The 20,668-nt window shown below is 44.2% G+C and overlaps 1 protein-coding gene across 4 annotated transcripts in view; it reads right to left on the bottom strand.

Moving 5' to 3' along the window:
• The window catches only part of PDZD2 (PDZ domain containing 2), a 201,584-nt gene that overhangs the window by 78,451 nt on the left and 102,465 nt on the right, over positions 1-20,668 (bottom strand). The window contains exon 1 of one of the 4 annotated variants that reach the window (XM_063180984.1): positions 3,545-3,612. The exons of the other annotated variants lie outside the window; for them this stretch is intronic. Within the exon in view, the coding sequence (XP_063037054.1) occupies positions 3,545-3,567 (23 nt within the window). The 5' untranslated portion in view covers positions 3,568-3,612. Of the gene's footprint in view, positions 1-3,544; positions 3,613-20,668 lie in introns of those variants that run through there. 4 annotated transcript variants of the gene reach the window in all.

The raw sequence follows: 20,668 nt of genomic DNA on the forward strand, positions 1-20,668 counted from the left end.
TGCACCCACTCTTGCAAACAATAATTTTGCCTTTTGAGGGCCATTGCCTGCAGGGACAGGAGGTTTATTTAGCTATTTAGCTTCACTGTTTTGCTCTCTGCGATGGGGACCGGCTGCGCACACAGTAAATCCTGGGGATGAACTGCTTTCGTCGCAGACTATGGGCTTGCTGAACCGTGCTTCCCCTGCGTGCTGGGACAGGTTTCCAACCATAATAACCCTGCACAAAGCACCATCTCTTGCTCAACAGTTTCCGTCAGTCACACCAAACCCTTTCTCTCTCCCACTGCCTAAACAGATCTTTGATATTCCTGCTGTTTGGCCAGAATAAAGGACTCGCCCTCTCTAAAACAAGCAAACTGTGCTGACACTCATTCAGTTTTACAATTCCCCATGAGAACAAACATTTCCCAGTGAGCTGTCCAGTGATGGGGCTGAGGTTACTTATGCCCAGGCAAGTGCACTGCTTTGCATTCAGGCACTTCACCGATGGATGCTCAGGATTCCCATCCAGAAGCAGATCACCAACAAAAGAGCAGCATCTACCAAGTTGCTGAGGCTGTCACTGACCCAGAGGTCACACCTGCTCAGGTGACAACTGCCCCCAGGATGGAACCTCCACCGACACTGCACCTCCCCAAAATCAAATGCTCAAGTAAATTTTGGGGAACTACAGCAGGTCTCACAAAACAACCTGCAAGGCAGGAATTGAACAATGCCAGATATACATGTGCCTATCTGCCTGTAGGGTGTTTGCCTCTTTCCATGGATCCTCACATAAACAAGCTTCTAATTACATCCTCACTTTCTGTTTTTGCCACAGTGAGTTTGAATGAAGCCAAAAGGGACAAGAATTAAGGAACACACATGGCAGTAGCCATAAACATTTCCCAACTTTCATTTGGTTTTGCAACATGAACAAGCCAGACATGCCCTCCTCAGAGGGCCCATGGATTAGAGCCTGCAGATGACTTCAACTTCCCAACAAATGCTTTGCACACAGTCGAGTTTCTGGATTTAATACAGATCTTGCAGGCTGTTGCAACCACACTTCCAGCTACAAAACACACAAGCATCCCTCTGGCAGGCCACGATGCAGACTAAAATCACAGAAACTGCCTTGGGACAGTCCTTACCAACACCCCTGGAAGTGAAGATTATTTCAACAGTCAGAAGGGTGAATAGCACTCTGCTTTCTGCAGCTATTCACATAACTGGCTTTTCCCAGCATCAAATCAATCTTCTCCAGCTGCTTCTGCAGCCAAAACTCATCAGGATTTGCCCCAAGTTGTAGCTTCATTAGATGCTGCCAGATACAACACAGGTGCAATGCAACTTGGAACATGACAGCAGAGTTAAATGTATTTTTTAAATTAAAACAAATCGGAAATAACAAGCTCTCACACTTCATCCCATGTCAGGATACCACCCCATAGCTTTTCTGTCCAACTTTTTTCTGCCTCACACCTCTATCAAACCAAGACAATAGAGAGAGCTGTTCATTGATCTGTGCTCCTCATGGACTCAGGAGGAGCTGCCTGCAGCCCCAGCCTGAGCTCTGAGCAGGGGCTGATGCAAAAGATGTCTGTAGGTGCAGCAGCCCAGTGACTAAGGACAAAATCTATGACCACAGAAGCAGGTACGGGCAGGCATCACTGTGCACCACCCCAGCTGAGCAAAGTCCCTGTCACAAGCACTGGGACACCCTCCTGCCTAAGCAGGGGGGACAGTCCCATAGGAGAGGCGTCACCCAGAACTGCAGACCCCACTGCAGTAGGGTCTGAGCAGCTCCTGGCTTGTAGGAAATGCTTGGTGCTGTTGTACCAGAGGCATCAGAGGCAGAAATACTCCTGGGAGCCCAGTGAAGAGCTGTGCCAGATGGTGAGGAGGTGCAGCACCAGCCCTGCTCACCTTGCACAGCGCAGAAGGGAAGATGGCCAGGGGCATCCCTTCCCCTCCAGCTGCCAGACCCGGGGGCTATGAAGGGTCTGTTTTGCTGTTGGGGCACTGCTGGCCTGTGGAAAAGCCAGAGCCAAGGGAATTAAGCATACAGCACTCTGCACTGTGGCCGTGCTTTCCAATGCATCACGCCATCAACTTGATCATCCAAAGTGACACAAAACAGGAATGACTGCCCTCCTTTTTTTCTTTCCCCTTTCTTTCCCTTTTTTTTTTCTTTTCTTTTTTAGATTTTACGATCTACCCAGAAATCTGCAGCTCTGGCATGAGACAGACCAGCACCACGTCACAAGAAATCCCCTGTAAGCCTTTTGATGACTTTCATCTATTATTCACTTACTGCAAATCCTTGCCATTAACAAACTGCACTAAGGGAATCCGAACTTTCAAAGCCACAAATCTCCTAATAACTACGGCCGCTTTACACATGCCTTAGGATTAGCCATGTCATCTGGTTAGAAACCCAAAGCTGCTCTTCATTATTGGATTCAACCTGCCTGCAAACAGGGAACAGACTGGTAATACTGCCCCTGATTTCAATGATGCAGAGGCAGTCATTACATGACATCCCCCTCCTGGACACATCCAGCCCAGTGGCACACATTCACGCTGTGCTACTGTGCCAAAGACCCAGAAACCTCCCTGGAGCACACTGACACCAACCCTGGCAGACGGAGCAGGAGTAAGCCTGAATCCGAGCACACTCAGCTTCAACTGGCTCCTGGTATGCAAACTGAAGGCAGTTTTACAACTATCTGCTCTGTAAATTAAGAATGCCTTTAGTTGCTTTGAAAAATAAGAGCTTATTTAGTCAATACATCGGCTTCTTCAAAGAGCCTTCAAACTAATTAGCCATACTGAGTTACTATGAAAATACAGAGCTTGCACTCAATACTCTTGATGATAACAGAGCTGGTGCTTTGGTACTGAAGCTATAGAATTAGCACAAGCTTCATCAGATGTATTTTCCTATAGGCTCCAAATTATATTTCAAACTGAATATTTTCCTTTCCTGCGGTGGATGTGGGAATTCACTTAATTCATTTGTAAGTTCAAAGCAATAATGATTTTTAGCCCATGTGCAGATCAAGAGTTTGAATATTCAACAGTGACAGCACGAGGGGATGGAAGACAGACACACAAGAGAAGACAAAGCTGCAGTAAAAAAAAGTAAAGAGGGTAAAAAAAATAGTTTCTGTACTACAGATGAGCTGTACAGCTGTTCCAGTTCAGCTTTCACAGGACAGAGAAATGGGGATTGCCTAATTTAATGCAAAGGGCGCACTAGCCGGAGGCAAACCCTCCCTCATAGATGCAGACAGGCTGTCAAGCAAAACAAAGTTTACAAACCCCCACAAGATATGCAAAGGGCAGAGAAGCAGACTGCAAGGCTCACAAATTTTAATTCCAAGAGTTCTTGCCCATCCCTGCTTCTTAAAGAGCGGGTTTACTTGGCAGATAAGCCTTTGCTTCTTAAAAAAAAAATCAAAAAAGTAAAGAAAGTCAAAGGCAACAGCATCATAGGAAAAGAAATTTCCCTTTTTTCTGACTTCCATTTATGTGATTTATATGCAGGTTTACTTACAGCAGAGACCAGCAGGGATGCATCCGAGGGCTCAGCACCACCGGCACTCCCTACAAGCCCAATCCCCCCTCCTCTCTGCCCCTCCTCCACTCGCTGCCCCACCCAAAGCACCCAGCTCTGCCATCAGCTCTTCCAGCTCACTTCCCCTCCCCGAGGGAATCGGCACTGCTTGCTCCAAAGGTGTGACAAATCGTAATTCTGAATTTCAGGGAAGAACCTGGCAGCAACTACAGGGAGGAGAAAAAAAGCAGCAAGTTCTGACAGGGGGAAGTAAAAATTAACATTACAAATCATCACAACAACTTCGTTATTAGTTTATAACATGTCATATAGCTGATTTCCTTCCCCTCCTCTTCCTACACTTTCACTGACTGTATTGATTGGACTTGTCAGCATGTTCTCACATAAGACTGAATTCAATTAAACAAAATAAAACCAACAAGCCAGCAGGTATTGGATGTTTGCTTAAAAAAAACATCAAGTAGCAACACATGCAGACAGCCAGTGTCACCTGAAAGGAGGATGCTCCAAAATGTATTTAGTAACTGCTATCTGCACAGAAAAAGCGAGAAGCAGACTTTAACCAGCAAGTCTCTGCAAGTGTCAGGACAGCAGCAGAGCACAACAACTACTGAATCTTATTTCACACACCAGATCAGAGTTTAATCTGAGCAGCAGCCATATAAATCCAGAGGGGCTCTATTAAAAACCAGTGCAATGACTCATCCCACAGAGAAAAGCATAAATTCAAACTCTGGGCATCTATATATTTCTTAAGAAAGCCTTTTGTTTAGCAACAAGAATTTCTTTGTTGGACAAGCAGGGGGCTGGACCACATCCTTGTAGCAGCACATTTCTGCTCCTTCAGCAACACAGAAGGCATTAAGACAGCCCACCTGCAAAGCAGAGACTGTACATGTCTATGCCAAGTAACTCTGCTATGGGCACTTCAATACAGTGGTATTTTCACTGCAACCTTACAGCAGCCCTAAGGCTGCCCTCTGTCCTCATCCACCCCTATCTCTAGCAGTAAAACCCTGACAAACCCTAACCCTCCCCAAAATCAGCTGGCATTTTGCCACCGGCCCCACACAACCAGGATTTCCTCCCGGGAGCACAGCAGTGGCTCAGAGCCACGGCTGCTCCTTCACAGCCTTTCGAAAAGCTTTGGAAAGACCAGCACAGCGTCTTGTTTTAGAGACACATCCCCATTCCTCAGGAGGCACAAGACCCTCCTTCCTGCCAGCCAGGACAGGAGCCCTTAGCCCTGACACCCAGCACAGCAACAACTGCCCCAGGGACTTCCAGCTTCCACATTCTTCTCACTTAATAGCAGCCTTCTGCAGCAAGGAGGTTTTGGGTCCACGTCCTCCCTACCAGCAATTCAGTGCAACACCAACTTCTTTGAAGATAGAAATATTCAACACCACCACCCCTTCCCCAAGGCCCCTGGGATCAATGATAAAGGCGATTTGTGGGTCCCATTTGTTGGTGTCTACTCAGATGAGAAGCAACAAAACACATGATCTCCATTGGCTGCGCTCCTGGAAGTCACACACATCAGATAATTTCAGCAAATTGCCACAGAGCACAAGAAGAGACACTTCAGCAACCACATGGTCCCAGAAACCAAAGACCCACATCCATTTTAATCGCCATTGTGCCCCGTTTCCATGACAATTATGGCACCACCCCCATTATACATAAGGAATGAGGTATTAAAAACAAAAACAGGAAAATACCAAAACCAAAGGATGGGAACCTGTTGATTGTCTCCTTTTTCTTTGGTGCTCTCTTGATGCCAAGATGCTATTAACAGCTTCATCTGTTATATGTAAAATCTTAAAATTAGGCTGCTTCAGCCTTTACTCTGAAATATTGTGGCAGTTGCTCTCCCATGAACAATTTTTCTTTGTCTGGGATATCTGCTCTCACACTGATCAAATACAGAAATACATACCCACACAAAAATTCTGCAGTGTGCTGGGCAATTCATTTGGTTACCAGCAGCTCAAGTGCCAGCTCAAAGTCTGGGGTCTGGATGATTAACACAATACATGTTAAATCTAAAATACTACAGGATGTAATGCTTGGCATTAAATGCAGGACAGTGATATAGATATTATTAAAGTTATAGGATATTTTAAAATAGAACAAAATGGTTACCCTCACCATTACAGTTATCAAAATGATTAGCAAACTCCAAAAGTTTGATTAAATCTGACGTATTCTACTGGATTTTTCACTTCTCTTGTACATACATAAAACACACATATTCCATGCAGGTAAACAGAAAGCTCTGGACTACCTTGAAGGCACTGAGCCAGTACTAGTTCTGTCTTCTCATCATGCTGTTTGCAAACTCCTGTTTCATTTGACCAGGCAGAATCACCCTGCTACAGCTGTTACTGCATTTTTCATATAAGTCACTACATGTTCCCAAAACCAGAGCTGGCCTAAGCTGCCTGTGACACAAAAAGCAAGAGAGGACAAGGGCCAGTACTGTACTCACAAAGCCCTTCTTGTAGTGGCTATGACTAAAGTCCCTCACTTTGGGGAAGTTTTTGGCAAGGACTCTATGGAAATGTGCTGGCTAACAGCAGAGGAAGATGCTGTCAGCTCTCCACAAGCGCCTGGCCCCTGAAAATCCCAGCCTACCTCCCACTTTAGAGGTTAGCCCTCCTCTCCAAATGTTTTTCTCCTCAATCCCCCCCGCATTTTTAATTTTTTCTGCAAGGGAAAAGAGGCACAAGTTCTTCTTTCCCTCCCCAGCTCTAAATACATCAGTGGATGTCAGGGTTTCAAGGCAGCTCCTCGCTCAAGCAAGGAGAACGCAAAGCCAAAGCATGAGGCCAACTATTTGATCAATACTCTTTGATTTAATTAGCTTTGGACCAGGCTTGAAGTTGATGCCTTAGAGGAGTTGCCACAGGCAAAATTCAGTTTGCAAGAGGGATTGCTTTTATAAAAAAAGATCTAAACCTTGGAGGGACTGAGGACAATTTACCACCTGGAGAGATTTGCCTTCAGCAAAGCAACAGTCATCTGACTTACTTAATAGTTGAAGTCCTATAAAGAAGAGATCTACCACACCAAACTCACTTATATATTTTGTGCCATTTCACTTTCATTTTTCAACTTACTTAGTACATTCCACTTACCTTCCTTCTGTACCTTCCTAAGTCAGTTCTTTGGATAGGAGGCCAGTACTGCCCAGCAGCCGCTAGTGTAAAACTTCCAGCTCTCTCCAAAATGGGTCACAAAAGCCATTTGCTGTACACAAAAGCCTGTCACCTCCTCCAGTTTATTCAGTTTTATCTGAAAATCAAGACCTTGATGCATATATATGAAACAGAGCTATGAACAGAGCACACCAATAGATGCCATATTTTAAGGTCTACTTGCACTTGCCAATATACATATATTAATCCTAATGTATTGGATCTGGACCAGAAGCTAAAAGCCAGGACATAAGGCTTGAAGTAGTAGTCTGGATTCAAGTCCAAACTTGGCAGTTTAAACTCATATATAATCATCATTACTCAAATTCAATGAAGGGAGGGCAGACCTTAAATCCCTATTAGATTTACTGACGTATTGATTTACTCAGTTTATTAATTTCTTTTGTACCTTTAAAGATCCTGTCACAAAGAATTCAAAAAATTCTTAACCTAAGGAAATTATGACTGCAGCTGAACACTTGCTTTATATCATGACACTTCCAGGATGGGTCAAGCACCCCTGCAGACTCAAGTGCCAGATCCTGCATTTCATCCCCAGATGAGCAGCGAAGCCTGCAGTGGAAACTTAGTGGAAGTCAGGAGCTGGCAAGTGTCTCCCCACCCATCCCATCATACCCTTTTACACACTATTCAATGTCTGCTAATACATCCTTGGCACCCATATCACAGTTTTCTCACTGCTGGTCACAAATATGCATGGCAGAGAGCAGTTAATGAGTTCAATGTGAAATGAATTAAATCAAATCACGACCTCCCAGCATCGACAGTGCATTAATCTCTAACACCAAAGCTGTGCAAGGATACAGCTGCAAGACCAGAGCGCTACAGGCACTTGCTGTGAATCCCCCCACCCCTGCAGACACTGAGGGCAAGCCCATCTTTTGGATGTGCTCCACCCTGCAGCAGCCAGGACCACATACACCCTGCATCCCTGAAACTCAGCTCCATCTTCTGTCCATGAAAGGAGCACCAGTAGCAGACCTGCAGCTCCCAGCACCCAGGGCTGACCTTCAATCTTCTCACAGGAGGGCAGGCAAGGAGTGAGTACAGCCCTGTGAACAGCTCTGGTCTCGAACACGTGCAGAGATGCACAGATGCAAAGATGTGACAGAAAAAACATAGGGACATCTGCAGCTCTGCCAGGGTCCTGACTACCAGCCCTCCTTCCAAGTGATCAAGGGGAAAACTCCCAGATCACACATGCTATGTGAAGTGTGTTACTGGAGTAGCTGCCAGTTTTAGTGCGACCAAAGTCTTCAGTGTTTGGAAAATGAGAAGCTCTTAAGCACCTGCAGCTCATCTGACCAGGGCTAACGTAGGTGGGCTGTGGGTCAGCTGGGCTCTGCCCTCACCAAATCCAACAGCAGGAGAGCTCTGCCAGGCAGCCAGCAAGGGCCCACCATGGCCACTGACGCCTCAACGTGCCTGTGGTACAAGAGCAGACTAGGAAAATGATTCACCTTCCATTTTCAGGGTCACACATCATCTTTACTGCCAAGCAGGTGGTAAGGTCAAACTACGGCTAGGGAAAAGGCAATTAAAGGAAAGCAAAAAAACAAAACAGACCCCCCTTCCCCAGCAACTAAATGAAGGTAACAACAACAGTAACTGATACATAAAGTGAGAAAAATGGGGCTATTGGAGGAGGAGTGGGGGGCCACTAATCACAGCCAAACTCTGAAGTCCAGAGAACGTGGGAAAACCTGACAATTTCAAACTTGCCTAGCACATAAGAATTGCTTTTGTCCGCATTAAAAGCTGCACTGCTTTCACTACCAATGTGACCAGCAGTTACAAAGGAGAAATCTCAACAATAAAATACTGAACTATGCCATGTCAAAAGGCCGCTGTCCCACGCCAGCAATATTCAGAGCTGGACCATGCTGCCCGCTCACAGCCACCGTCCGCAGGACAGAACAAAAGCTGTGTCACTACCCTGTATGCAGAAGAACTGACAATAGCTCCCATAGAAAGCTATGCAAAGCTTTTTAGTGAGATTTCTGGTCTGGGATCTAATCTGATCCACCTCTTAAAGCTTTAATCAGCTGTGCAGTCAGTTGGCACATCACCCTTTTAATAGTAACCCTTTTTATTATCTATTTGAGCACTCTTCCCTAACCCCAGGAAGAAGGGCACTAACCCCACACTCTGCCCCATATTTCTACAACACATGAGGGCATTTTGCTACAAGGTATCATGTCTGTATGGGAAATCAGCAGAAACTGCCCTCATCTCGTGTCTTCAGGCTTTTCTGTATGCCTATTTTTACTCCACAGATCTCTTCAGAGCCTTGCTAGCGGCCAAGAAAGCTGCTTGACCACAGCAGCTGGGCAGGATGAGTCAGGGCACATGCATGCCTTTTAACCCCCCTGCACCTGTGCACTGAGAGGACTGGCTGCTCAGCTGAACACAGCTGGGATTAGCTCTCTCCCATGGAGGAAAACTCGTGTGCTCCCAGCAAGGTCAAACCTTCCTAATTCTCAACACCCTTCAGCAAGGTTTAAGAGAAAAAAAATTTAAGAAAGAGAGAGGGAGAGAGTGAGACAGACAAGCCCCAAACACAAGGTACACTCTCCAAATGACTGACAAGTCAAAGAAATGCAACCATCAGAGCACAAAACATGTTGAGATAGCACAGCACATTATACGATATAAATCGAGCACACACCAGAGCCTCAGCCGGATTTATGCTTTGCAGAGCCCACAACTTTTGAATTCAATAAAATAATAAGCACCCTGACCTTAATGCAGTCATCAACGCTAAATAAAGCCAAGCACAGTTGTGCTCCTTTGATCAGTCTTTTCATAAAGGCAGTATAAATAGTGTTGCTGCTTTTCCATATCCTAAGAGGCTTTTGCATTTGGAAAGTGTTACATGGGCACACCAGGAAAATAAGTAGTGTTTTGTTTATTCTTCCTTTTGGGCTTTTTTGTTGTTGTTGTTACTTTTCTAACTGTAGAGAGAAAAGTTAAACAATCAACTCCCAGTGATCCAAACAATGCGTTTACATAAGGGTTTACAAAATGAAAAAGCAAGTTACTCCACATCCAGATATTCTGTGGTCCCGCCAAGTGTCTCTACAGACTAATGTCCTCTGAGACACAGACTTGTGCTATAACGTTTCTGGCCAAAGCATTTGAATTTTAAAAGCCAAATACAAAGAGAGAGAACCACAGCCAGCTGTACAGCAGTGATCCCTGGTGTGAAGCAAACTGAGGGCTCAGTTTGCTTGGGTCAATGTTTCTGCTTCCTTGCCATCATTAGGAAGGCAGGGATGGACCTGACCATTTCTGTAGCCCCAAGGATTTTAGCAGCCTTCTGCATTACCTGGCCCACATCAGCTCAAGGAGCATCCTGCATGTCCCTGTGGCTGTCAGCCAGGCAGGACTCCCATGCTAACCTAGCCCCTTAGCCATGTTTAGCAAAGGGTCTGCACACTTTTGGCAACTCCAGCCTCTCCAAAAGCACCAACCCACTGCGATGCCAGTCAGCTTAGGTCCGCGAGCCAAGCTGCTTTCTTTCCACATAGTCTTTCCACAGGTTGTCACAATGCCCCAGTAATTCAATTAGCATTGGCAATTAGAAAGGCATTCAACTTCTAGTTTTGCATTTTAAAACCAAATGTGGATATGTGTGTTTTATCCAAGGGTTGTAGCATGGCCTTGCACATGCTGTGCAGTAGTAGGACCCAGCTTTACCTCATTTAACTCATTTCTGCTAATAAGTGAAAAAAAATTATTTCTGTAACAATATTATAGCCATTACCCTTCCAGTTGATGCAGACATGTTCTGGAAAGAAGCTGTTATTATGAAGGTGGTATTTTAAAATACTACCATGAACACAAAAGAAATTTAATCACAAAATGGAGATGTTTTACACTTGTCATGACTAAATACACTGGCCCTTACCAGGGCGTACTGAAGCCTGTGACACTGCTTCATGCTTTGATCCAAGTCAAACACAGGCAACTCAGAGACCCAATAGAGCACTACAGTGAAAAATCTTCAGATGCTGCAATACCACTGATCTTTAGAAAATTAGGTAAATAATACAAGTAATCCTGGGTAAATCACACAAAAAGAGCAAGGAAACAAATCTGGGTTTACACATCTCACATATCTGAGTGGCCTGTCTACTTGGGATAACTTGACAGCACATCAAGGGTCTGAAATGAACATTTGAATCCTTTCCTGACCTAATGGCTTAAGGCAGCACCAAGGGAATATGGAAAGAAGGAAGATATTTCCCCTCATTCATCATATGGATGTGTTTCCATATTCTCCATCTCATTTTCTCCCTTCTCCACCCCAGGCATGAGTCCCCCATGCCCAGCAACCTCCCGGAGGCAGCCTGACCTCTCCTCTATATGCAAAAAATACCTTCAAGCCTCAACAAGGATAGAAGAAGAGATCTTTCTACACAAAATGTGAGGGTCCAAAATGCAGTGACAGGAAAGACAACCAACAAAATATTTGAAGTCCCCAGTCACAGACTCAGATTAGAGCGGCTACATCACTGAGAGTAGCCTGACTAGCAACTCAGACACCAGTTGGGATGAGAAAAATTCTCTCAGGAGCAAAATTTTGGAGATGCACAGCCCTGAGAGCTGCCTGTCATACCTTTTGGGAGCTCACTTCACCCTCCACTTGTGGGGAATAATGCTTTCAAAATGCAAGTCCCAAGAGGTTTTTTTTTTACTAAGAGCGATTTTTCCATTGTGAGTCCTTTAACAATGCTATTTTTTAACTTTTTTTATTTTTTACAAAAGCTTTATAATCCTCTTCTTTTTCATCTGAGTGGAAACCACTATATGACAGCTTTAAACTTTTCTTTCTTTAAACCCAGCACTCCCTCCTCAGCTATAATCCTCCTATTGGAAAGATCAGTTTGCAAGTCCTTGCCTCCAGGCAGCCACATCACAGCAGCGATTACAGACCCAAAAATCCAATCAAAACCCCTCATCTTTTAGCTCAATGGCCATGACATTAATTGCATGACAATAACAACAAGAAAATTAAGTGACAATTTGAAGTTATAAACTGCTCCCAACCCACGCCATTCATTTTGGCTCCAGGGTCCTTGAACTCAAGGATGGCACATCTTAAAGCACCAAAATGGCTTTGACATCAGTGTCCCATTTTTATACTCTCCCAGGCACACTGGCTTCTGAGACCTTCTGGACTTTTGATCACCCTCTGGCTCAGCCTGGCTTTTCCTCCTCCTTCCAATTTTATCCCCAATGGCAAACATTTAATAACTACAGAGGCACACTCAAGTTCTTACATTTTCTTTGCAGCATGATATGAACAGTGCCTGTATAACTAAAATGGTAGAATTTTAGCTCTAAAATTAGAACTAAATTTTACCTCCAATTCTGTGAAATCAGAACTGAATAATTTTTTGTGGAGAATAAAAAGATAGCAAGTTAACAGTGCCTGAACTAAAGCTCATTGGTTTTCTCCTCAACAAAAACCAGGGGCATTTATTATTTGTATTTCAGGGACAATGCAGTTAACACAATTTTGCTGTGGATTTGCTTTGTTTTGGATGAAAAACACAAACCCCTCCTTTTTTGAAAACTCCAGTGAAGTCAGAGGAATTGCCACCATCCAGAACAAATCAATGACACGCCCTGAAATCAGCCAGTTCCGAGAGCAGAGCTTCGGCCAGTCTGCCGCGATCACAGGGGAAAGCTGCAAAGTTCAGCTCAGGATCCCATTAGTCGCAGCCACGCTTCAGGTCTGCTTTTCTCTTGTAGAAAATACAGGGCAGAAAAAAGCCCCTGTGGAGTTCTCTGTCTACTCCCTCCTTCACGGTACATTCCAGGCCCAGAAATTTTCACTTCTATAGCACAAATAATCCCCCGTCAGTGCAGTGTCATTTCTAGAAGCACCTGGCACAGTTGTGCTGCACAACTGCAGCGGCACATACACAGGCAAGGCTCTCCCAGGTGGGTTCTTCCCTGCATCCTTGAATAACCAGGCATCGGGACTTCCCCTGACTGGAGGTCCATGGTAGCCCCAAGCTGTACACCCAGCCTGCAAAAGCCCTGAAATCACTTTAGGTTGGAAGCAAAAGTTAATCCCCACCATCCAAACCCTTAAAATTACAGTTTTTCAAAGATTTTTTTCATTTTTAAAATTGAGCTACTGATTCTCACTGAGGTTTTCCTCATAGAAAACAGTAATTAAGCAAAGAGGGAAAAGAAAACATTCCTTTGAAAAAAAAAGCAAAATTCTGGAAAGAAACAGCATGAGATACCAAGACAGTTGTTTGAAAGCTCTCTCCCAATACACAACACAGAAGCCAATTCTTACTTTCACAGTACTGCCCATTTGGAACAACGTCCCCAAAAATGGAGAATTCTTTTGGTTTCTTATTTTTACTTCTCTCCTTGTTCCAAACTCTTATTTTTTTATTTCCTAGACAAGAAGAAAGTCTAAATCTGCACCGCTGACCCAACCCCATTCTAACTATATGGCAGACAGCTGCCTTGTTGGATCTCTTCCAGACATCACAACACACAGCACCACTCCCCAAACACACCCCCTCCCCAGCAATTTGTTTTGCAAATTATTAATCTGTCTTCAGAACAGACAGTAATCAATGAGACATCATAAACATACACAACCCCTGTACATCCCAGCCTTTTGTCAAAAAGGCACCCTGATGACACAAACAGGAGCTGGGAACATCGTGATACAGACATCTTGGATGCACTTGTGTTCAGGCTGGCTTTGTACACTCCAGCCACAAGTGTATGGCCTTGCCCACACCATTACTTATTCTGCTGCCACAGGCCACAGCTTCGCAAGAAGGCCTATGAAATAAGGCCTACTAAATAAGCATAAAATTGTGCCAACCACTCTATGCAAAGGGCCAGGTTACTGCAGCTACAGAGCCCAAGTCTTCATTTTCAAATGCCATAAGCAATCCAAATACTGCACTGAGTTTTCTTGCACATCTTCATTTAAGTAATCTCTTGCGTACATCTTCATGTCTTTTACACAGCAAATTCAAATTTAATTGAAAATGAAGCTAGTAAATAACGATTTAATCTAGTTCCAAAAGCAGCTTCCATGAGGAGAAGGTATGGAAGAAGAAACAGCTCAGAAATCCTGAACAAGAACAGCATCCAAGTGGGAAGAGATGTCTGTACTTCTTTATCCATGAAGTGAAGCATTATTTGTAGTGCCTTCAAATTTTGTTTGGTACATCGAAGTCAACAAGCATCATGCATAAAGCCCCACGAGACTTCAAGTTCTTCAGCTCAGCTCCTTGTCACATCATCATCCCCTACACCTACACTTAGCAACTGCAAAGCACCCTTCAGGTAAGATGCAGTGGCTGATTTAAAAGCTTTCACCATCAAACAAAGACATGAAATGAATACAGAAGTGGGGAAGCAATTAGTATTGCTGAAGACATGTTGAAACTTCCAGCTTTTTATTTGATTGTCAAATGGGGTCTAGGCAGCTTTAGTCAAAACAGCTTTGTGCTTGTACTCTAAATATCAAGTACATGTAACTAAATCTAATACTTAAAAAACCCTCCCTATACTTTGAGCTAAAAGTATAATCACAGTGCATCTGGCATTTAAATAAAATAACCATTAGCACAGGAAACACACAGCATAAAAGCACAGGTCAAGAAAAGACAGACTAACAGAGAGAAGCAGCATGGAATTGGGTTTAATGCCATGTTTACTAGGGATCTGCTGCGTTGAGAAATGTAGAGGACTTACTCTGGCAGGCTGAGCTACAGGATTAAAAATGCTGGCTATGACTAAAAAAGGGAGATTTAATTATCTGACTTAATTGGAGAAGAAGGAAAACCAGCTCCAACTTCAAGAAAGCAGCAAACTAAGAGCAGCTAGGACACCTACAGAGCTCTCAAGGCTTGAGGGTTTTTTGTGTTTTCTATTAAAACATGCAGGTTATCTATTTGTTAACTAAAGCAATAGAAAGGAGCACCAGGATTTAAAAGGAGAAACATGTTACTCAAGATGAATTGGATTAAACCATACCAAGACTACAGATTAGCATGAATTAGCCTCTACTGTCAGCAAGTCCTGGCAATGCTCCGACCCACTCCACAAAATTTCAAGTCACATTCACAATTATTAATCAAATCACATCAGCAGACACAAACCAATCACAGGAAAACTATCCTCCTCAAAGCAGACATCATGCCCAACCCCACTGACTCATGAAAGGCCCTGCAGCAGGTCGTTTGAGGGCTTTGTGCCTCAATAAAGTAAGAACAATATTTTTGTGCCTTCATACTAATTGCCGCTTTAGATCTATAGATGACAACCACTATGGAAGTGACTACTAATAAATCACATCATGATATTTACAGCCCAAAATTCACTTTGCTCATTACTCAGCAGTGAATAAGAGCACTTTCCTCTCAAGTGTAATCCAATTTGTTGGGTCTATTTTCACAGCAGCCACACTTACTTTCACAGTCAGGTAGGGTTTCCATGATGTCTTCTCATCACTGCACACCATTCACACAATTCCATGTCCTGGGTCCCCTATACGGACATAACTGATAGCCCAAGCTGTTCCAGCTTTCATCAGACCCTGCAATAGGATGTCATGTGAATGTATGTCCCACACAGATGGGGGCTTACCCATGGCCCCAGAGCCATGAGGAGATAAGAAACAAACAAGAATTTCACCAACAAACTGGGCTCAACTCTCAGCCCTTATTAGTCCACATGCTAAACTGGATTAACTAAAGCTGGATGCATCCCTCTGCTTCACACAGGTCACTAGCATTAGACTTGTCATGGAGAAACCTGTGATGGATTACAGCCACTGCCTGAGGCCACTCAGCAAACCCAGAGCAGAGCTAAGAGCAGAAGCAAGGTTAGGACAAGCAGAATCAGTGCCACCATGGTGCTGTGCCTTTTGCATTCCCATCTATGTGCCACAGCCACACAGCTGCTCCATCAGCAAACCAGGGATATGATGCAATTTAAAAAAGCAGCCTCCCAGGGATGTGGGAGAGTCCGTATTGCTGGAGGTTTCCAGGATGTGAGCATGCAGAGTGCTAGATAGAAAAGCCCATGCAGTCTCCTATTCCCGCAAAACGTTTGATCAGATGATGTCTCAAGTTCACTTCCAGACCGGGCTGATGTATAAAAAACCAACCTGGGAGTGTAAGCACAAAGAATTTACTTTCAACAGCACTAGTCCCTTGACCTGTTTGACCATCCACCCATGCCAAGAGTGGCATCAGCACATGGGCAGGGTGAGAAAGCATGGCAGTGATCAAGGGAAAGGGAGGAAAAACACGATATTCCTGTTTCCCTCTGAAAGAGTTCTCAGGAGGCACCAGGAAGAACATCATGTGCTAATCCGTCCCAAGTTTCTACAGGAAAATAGTAAGTGTGCTAAGAGGCCCGAACATGGCTCTCACCAAACAACTGCTCTCCCACTTGTTGTGCTGCTTGCAGAGATGAATCACCACCTCCCGACAGCTGTAATTTACTGGGACATCAGCCGGCTCTTTGTGGTAGGCAGGGGAAACTGATGCCTCCCCACTTAATTGCCTGTTTTTCTTCAAACTCAAACCTGGTTGACTAGTTGCATCTCACAAAGATTTCCAAACTCAAGAGACAGATTTAGTAACACCTTGCCTTGCTAAAACACTGCCCAGTTAAGAACAAGGCACCACTGGGAGGAGTTCCTTAAATTCAAAAGCTTTGTTTTGCTTCCTTTCCTAGCTGATGTCAAAGACCCGGTTCCCAAGAAATAAGATTTTCTCTTTACCTAAGGTCTGAAATTTGTGATGAGGAAGCATGAGTCAGATCAGATGCAATGAAACATCCAGAGCTAATTAATAGGATGCATCTAGCTTTCCTCTCATTAAAAAAAAATAAAATCCAACAAAAAAGCAAAATCCACCCCATAAAAGAGAAAACATTTGGATTAAGGCTTTAACAAGGTCTTTCTATGCAATTGCCCATGAGCAACTGCCCCAGTCCCAGAGACCCAACCCCAACAAAGCCAGGCGTGGCCTCCTCTAACCACTTTTAAACTATTTTTTTTATAATTAAAGAGCAGTCACAAGAGCTCATCTGCACACTGTGCCCGTTGTGCATATGCACATGACTGGCTGGCACACCCAGAGATCACCTCACTGATCAGACCTGCGGGGAATTAGGTCTAACTAAGAACACGCAGTTCACAAGTCACCGCAGCATGTCCAGGCATGAGGATCAGCACTGAGCTTCCTGACCCAGCCACGAGGGCAGTGGCATCGAGCACGTGCTGCTGCACAGATGCCCTGGAAAACACAGCCCGAATCCAGGCCGTGTGGGTAAGTCACTGTGAGCACACCCAGTGCTAGGGCAGGACAGAGCTCTGTGCTGGCAGAGCACACAAGCCCTTGTTGGTGCTTACACACGTTTTAAATGTGACTCTCACTCAAACTAAGCAGTTCCCAGGGGAAGGGGAGTAGGGGACACTGCGCCTTATTTCCTAGATTGTAAAGGAGATCAAAAGCACTTCCTTGGTTTAATTTCTGCATCTCATTAATCCACCATGAATAATCGGATGCTGCGTTGTTGAGAGCCATGCAGATAGATATCTGAGCTGCTTATGGAATTGGAACTGAGAGCAAAATCCCATCCCAAAGCTTGGACTAAGTGATTATATGTTTCAAACATCACTCAAGAAGGTCTACAGCTACTTTTTATACACAAGGTCAGACTAAATGGAAACAACTGTCCTTCAGACCTGACAATCTCTCTTTTTGCATACCCTATAATTTCTATCCCTTTCTCCTTACAATTTTCCTCTGTTTCCACTACTGGTTCAGACAGTAGAAATAATCAGGATATTTAGGACAATTCAGCTTAGATCAGCTAATTCATTGTATCCTCCAGGCTAGAGGAATCAGTAAAGACTAGAAAATTCAGAGATGCCATTTGTCAAAGGCACTTCAAGTCAATTTATTGTATAGATACAATGAGCTTATCGGGTGTTACCCAATGGAGAGGCTATGAGTGGAGATTGATTTTCCCATCACAATACAATGCCATTTAATGTAAGTGTATGAAGTGTCTGTGTCACATCATCACACATTTAGCAAAAGAAATTAAGGACACAAAGGAGAGAAGAGGCATGAATTCTCCAAATGCATTGCTGTCCAGACAGTAGGAAACACTGAAAATACTGTCTCGTGCATTTGGAGCTGAGCCTTTCTGAATAAATTAGCATTCAGCCAGTGAGGACACATGGAAAGAAACTTTGCGAAGTGCCAAAAACGACTTGTCAGAAAAGAATTCAGTAAATAGATTCCAGTGCTTGACAAGTGTAAGCTGCACGGAGTATTATCAGAGAGCAGTACCTCTTAACCACGTGGACTGATTTGCTAAATGGCAGCTCCTACCGGCTGAAGTCCAGGAAAGATAATCTGAAAGGTCCCAACAAGGCGAGACAGGAATGATCACAATGACAGATGCTGCCCAAGCAGGGCACTCAGAAGTCAATGCATGAACCATACCAATGTGTTATTTATTTTCACAGACTCGTTCCAGATTGTATTTCTGGCACAAGGGGTAAGATCAAGAGCATTTCTCTCAAGAAACTAAGCTAATGAGGATAATTAACGCAACTCCTAAATATATAAACTGTGCAGATAACAAGTCTCATTTGAATTTTGCTTTTCTAGCAAAAAAGCAGATGGATTGATCTGACCTGTTTCATTAGACTTTTGCCTTGCCAAAAAAAGACACTCTCCCTTTAGCTAAAAAGCCATAACCAGGCCAAAAGTCCTCTCCAGCGCTTTGAGGACATTTCAGGCTCCACTTTAGCTTACTCCTTGACTTCTGCTTCTTCTGCCAAGGAGCTGGCAGCTGGGGGAGAAGGGGACCCCTCCACCTTGCTCTCATTGGCAGCAGCATCCACACTGTGTGCCCAGCCCAGGTTTCACAGAAACACAGGTTTCATTCCTTTAACAAAGAAGCAACGTAATGGGACTTTGATTCAAAATTCTGGATTAAGGCCAAGTTAGCACTTCAGCTGTGAGGTCTTCAGAGTGCAGGACTTCAAAAGATCAGGAGATACTAGACAACCATGTAATGCAGGGGGGAAAATGAAAAATGCAGTATTTCATTTTTCTGCATGGATGAGAAAAAGATCCAGGAAAATAATGTAGTACTTATGATCAATAATGCTTCAATTTTAACCAATTTTGCTATAGGCCAGGAACCAAATAAATGTTACATGAATAGGGCTCCTCTCACAGGGCCAATAAAGAATCGTGGAATTAATTAGGTTGAAAAAGCCCTCTGAGTCCAACCATTAACCCAGGACTGCCAAGCCCAACACTCAATCGTAGCCCTGAGTGCCGCATCTACATTTCTTTCAAACGCCTCCATCCGGGATGGTGACTCCACCACTTCCCTGGGGAGCCGGTGCTTGACAACTCCTTTGGCGAAGAACTTTTTTCCTAATATCCAATCTAAACCTCTTCTGGAACAACTTGAGGCTGTTTCCTCTTATCCTGTCACATGTTACTTGAGATAAGAGACCAATCCCCACCTGACTACACCCTCCTCTCAGGTAGTTACAGAGAGGGATCAGATTCCTCCCTGATGCCTCCCTTTCTCCAACTTAAACACCCCCAGCTCCCTCAGTCACTTCTTACCAGATTTGTGCTCCAGAGCCTTCACCAGCTCCACTGCCCTTCTTCAGTGAAATGCTGCAGCAAGAGGCCAGAGGAGCAGCCAAATCGAATCCTTTTTGATCACAATTATCAAAACCTCAACCAGCAACTGTTAAGCAGATCTCAGAGCCCACCCTCAGGAGACAGTCACCCAAAACTTGCCTGTCTACACACAGACACAGATTTTTGGACTCCTTTCTCATGTGTACTTGCTAAGTGGCCCAGAATCTTCACTATTGTCACGTCTGAAAATTTTGTTCCTGCCATCACCCACCAAGCTCTCCCCAGCCTCCAATAATGGTCACCAAGCTCACACACACCAAATGCTGGCCATCCCTGCAAGTCACCCATGCATGCAGGTCTTCCTACACCCAGGGAAGAAAGCGGTGAGGGGGAGACATGCCTGTGCTACTGCTCATCTCTTCCAGTCAGAGCAATCCATCATGCTGCAAACATAAAGGATTCTCAGGAATATCATATCCTGCACCGAAACTGCTCTGAACCCCCTGACCGCCAAGAAAATATCCAAAAGCCTCATCTGCTAACAAATTTTGGCATCTGATGGGAGGCAGCACATGGCATGTTCCCAAAGTCTTCTCTCTTTCTTCTCAGTGCTTTTTAAAAAGGCGTCCGTACAGTCAAATTAATATGGATTATATTTAAACGGTTTTTAAAATGCTTTCAGTGCACACAGAAAAAAGAATCTATCATGTGGAATCCCTGCCATTTAAAAGATATATTAAACAGAACAATATCGACTGCAACTGTCTTTATAATACAAAGAATAATCCTGTCCAGTGGTTCCAGCAAGGCAAGTGATCCCTGCCAAGTTCACACCTGGCAGACACATGGGTCTGATCTTTGCACACAAACCTGTTACTGTATTTACAAAGCAGGTACATATCCAAGCATACCTGGAGCAGCACATGCTGGCAGGAAACAGAAGCCATGCCACACCAAATGCACTGCTTGTACTTCCCTGCTGCCATAGTAGATGTTTAAACACTTAGAAGGGGTCACATCTTTTTCTCAGTTTAATATTAAAATGGACAAAGATGTAACTATTTTGAATGGGGATTCCTAGAGTTGGCTGCCACAGCCCAGGTTTGGGGACACAATCTCAGCTGCTCAGGCCCAAACAGGTAAAAACCCTGTCCCTCACCCACTTCTATCACCAGGACACACAGTCACCACTT

The sequence above is a fragment of the Melospiza melodia genome, chromosome Z (assembly GCF_035770615.1).
Source record: "Melospiza melodia melodia isolate bMelMel2 chromosome Z, bMelMel2.pri, whole genome shotgun sequence".
Lineage (NCBI taxonomy): Eukaryota > Metazoa > Chordata > Aves > Passeriformes > Passerellidae > Melospiza > Melospiza melodia.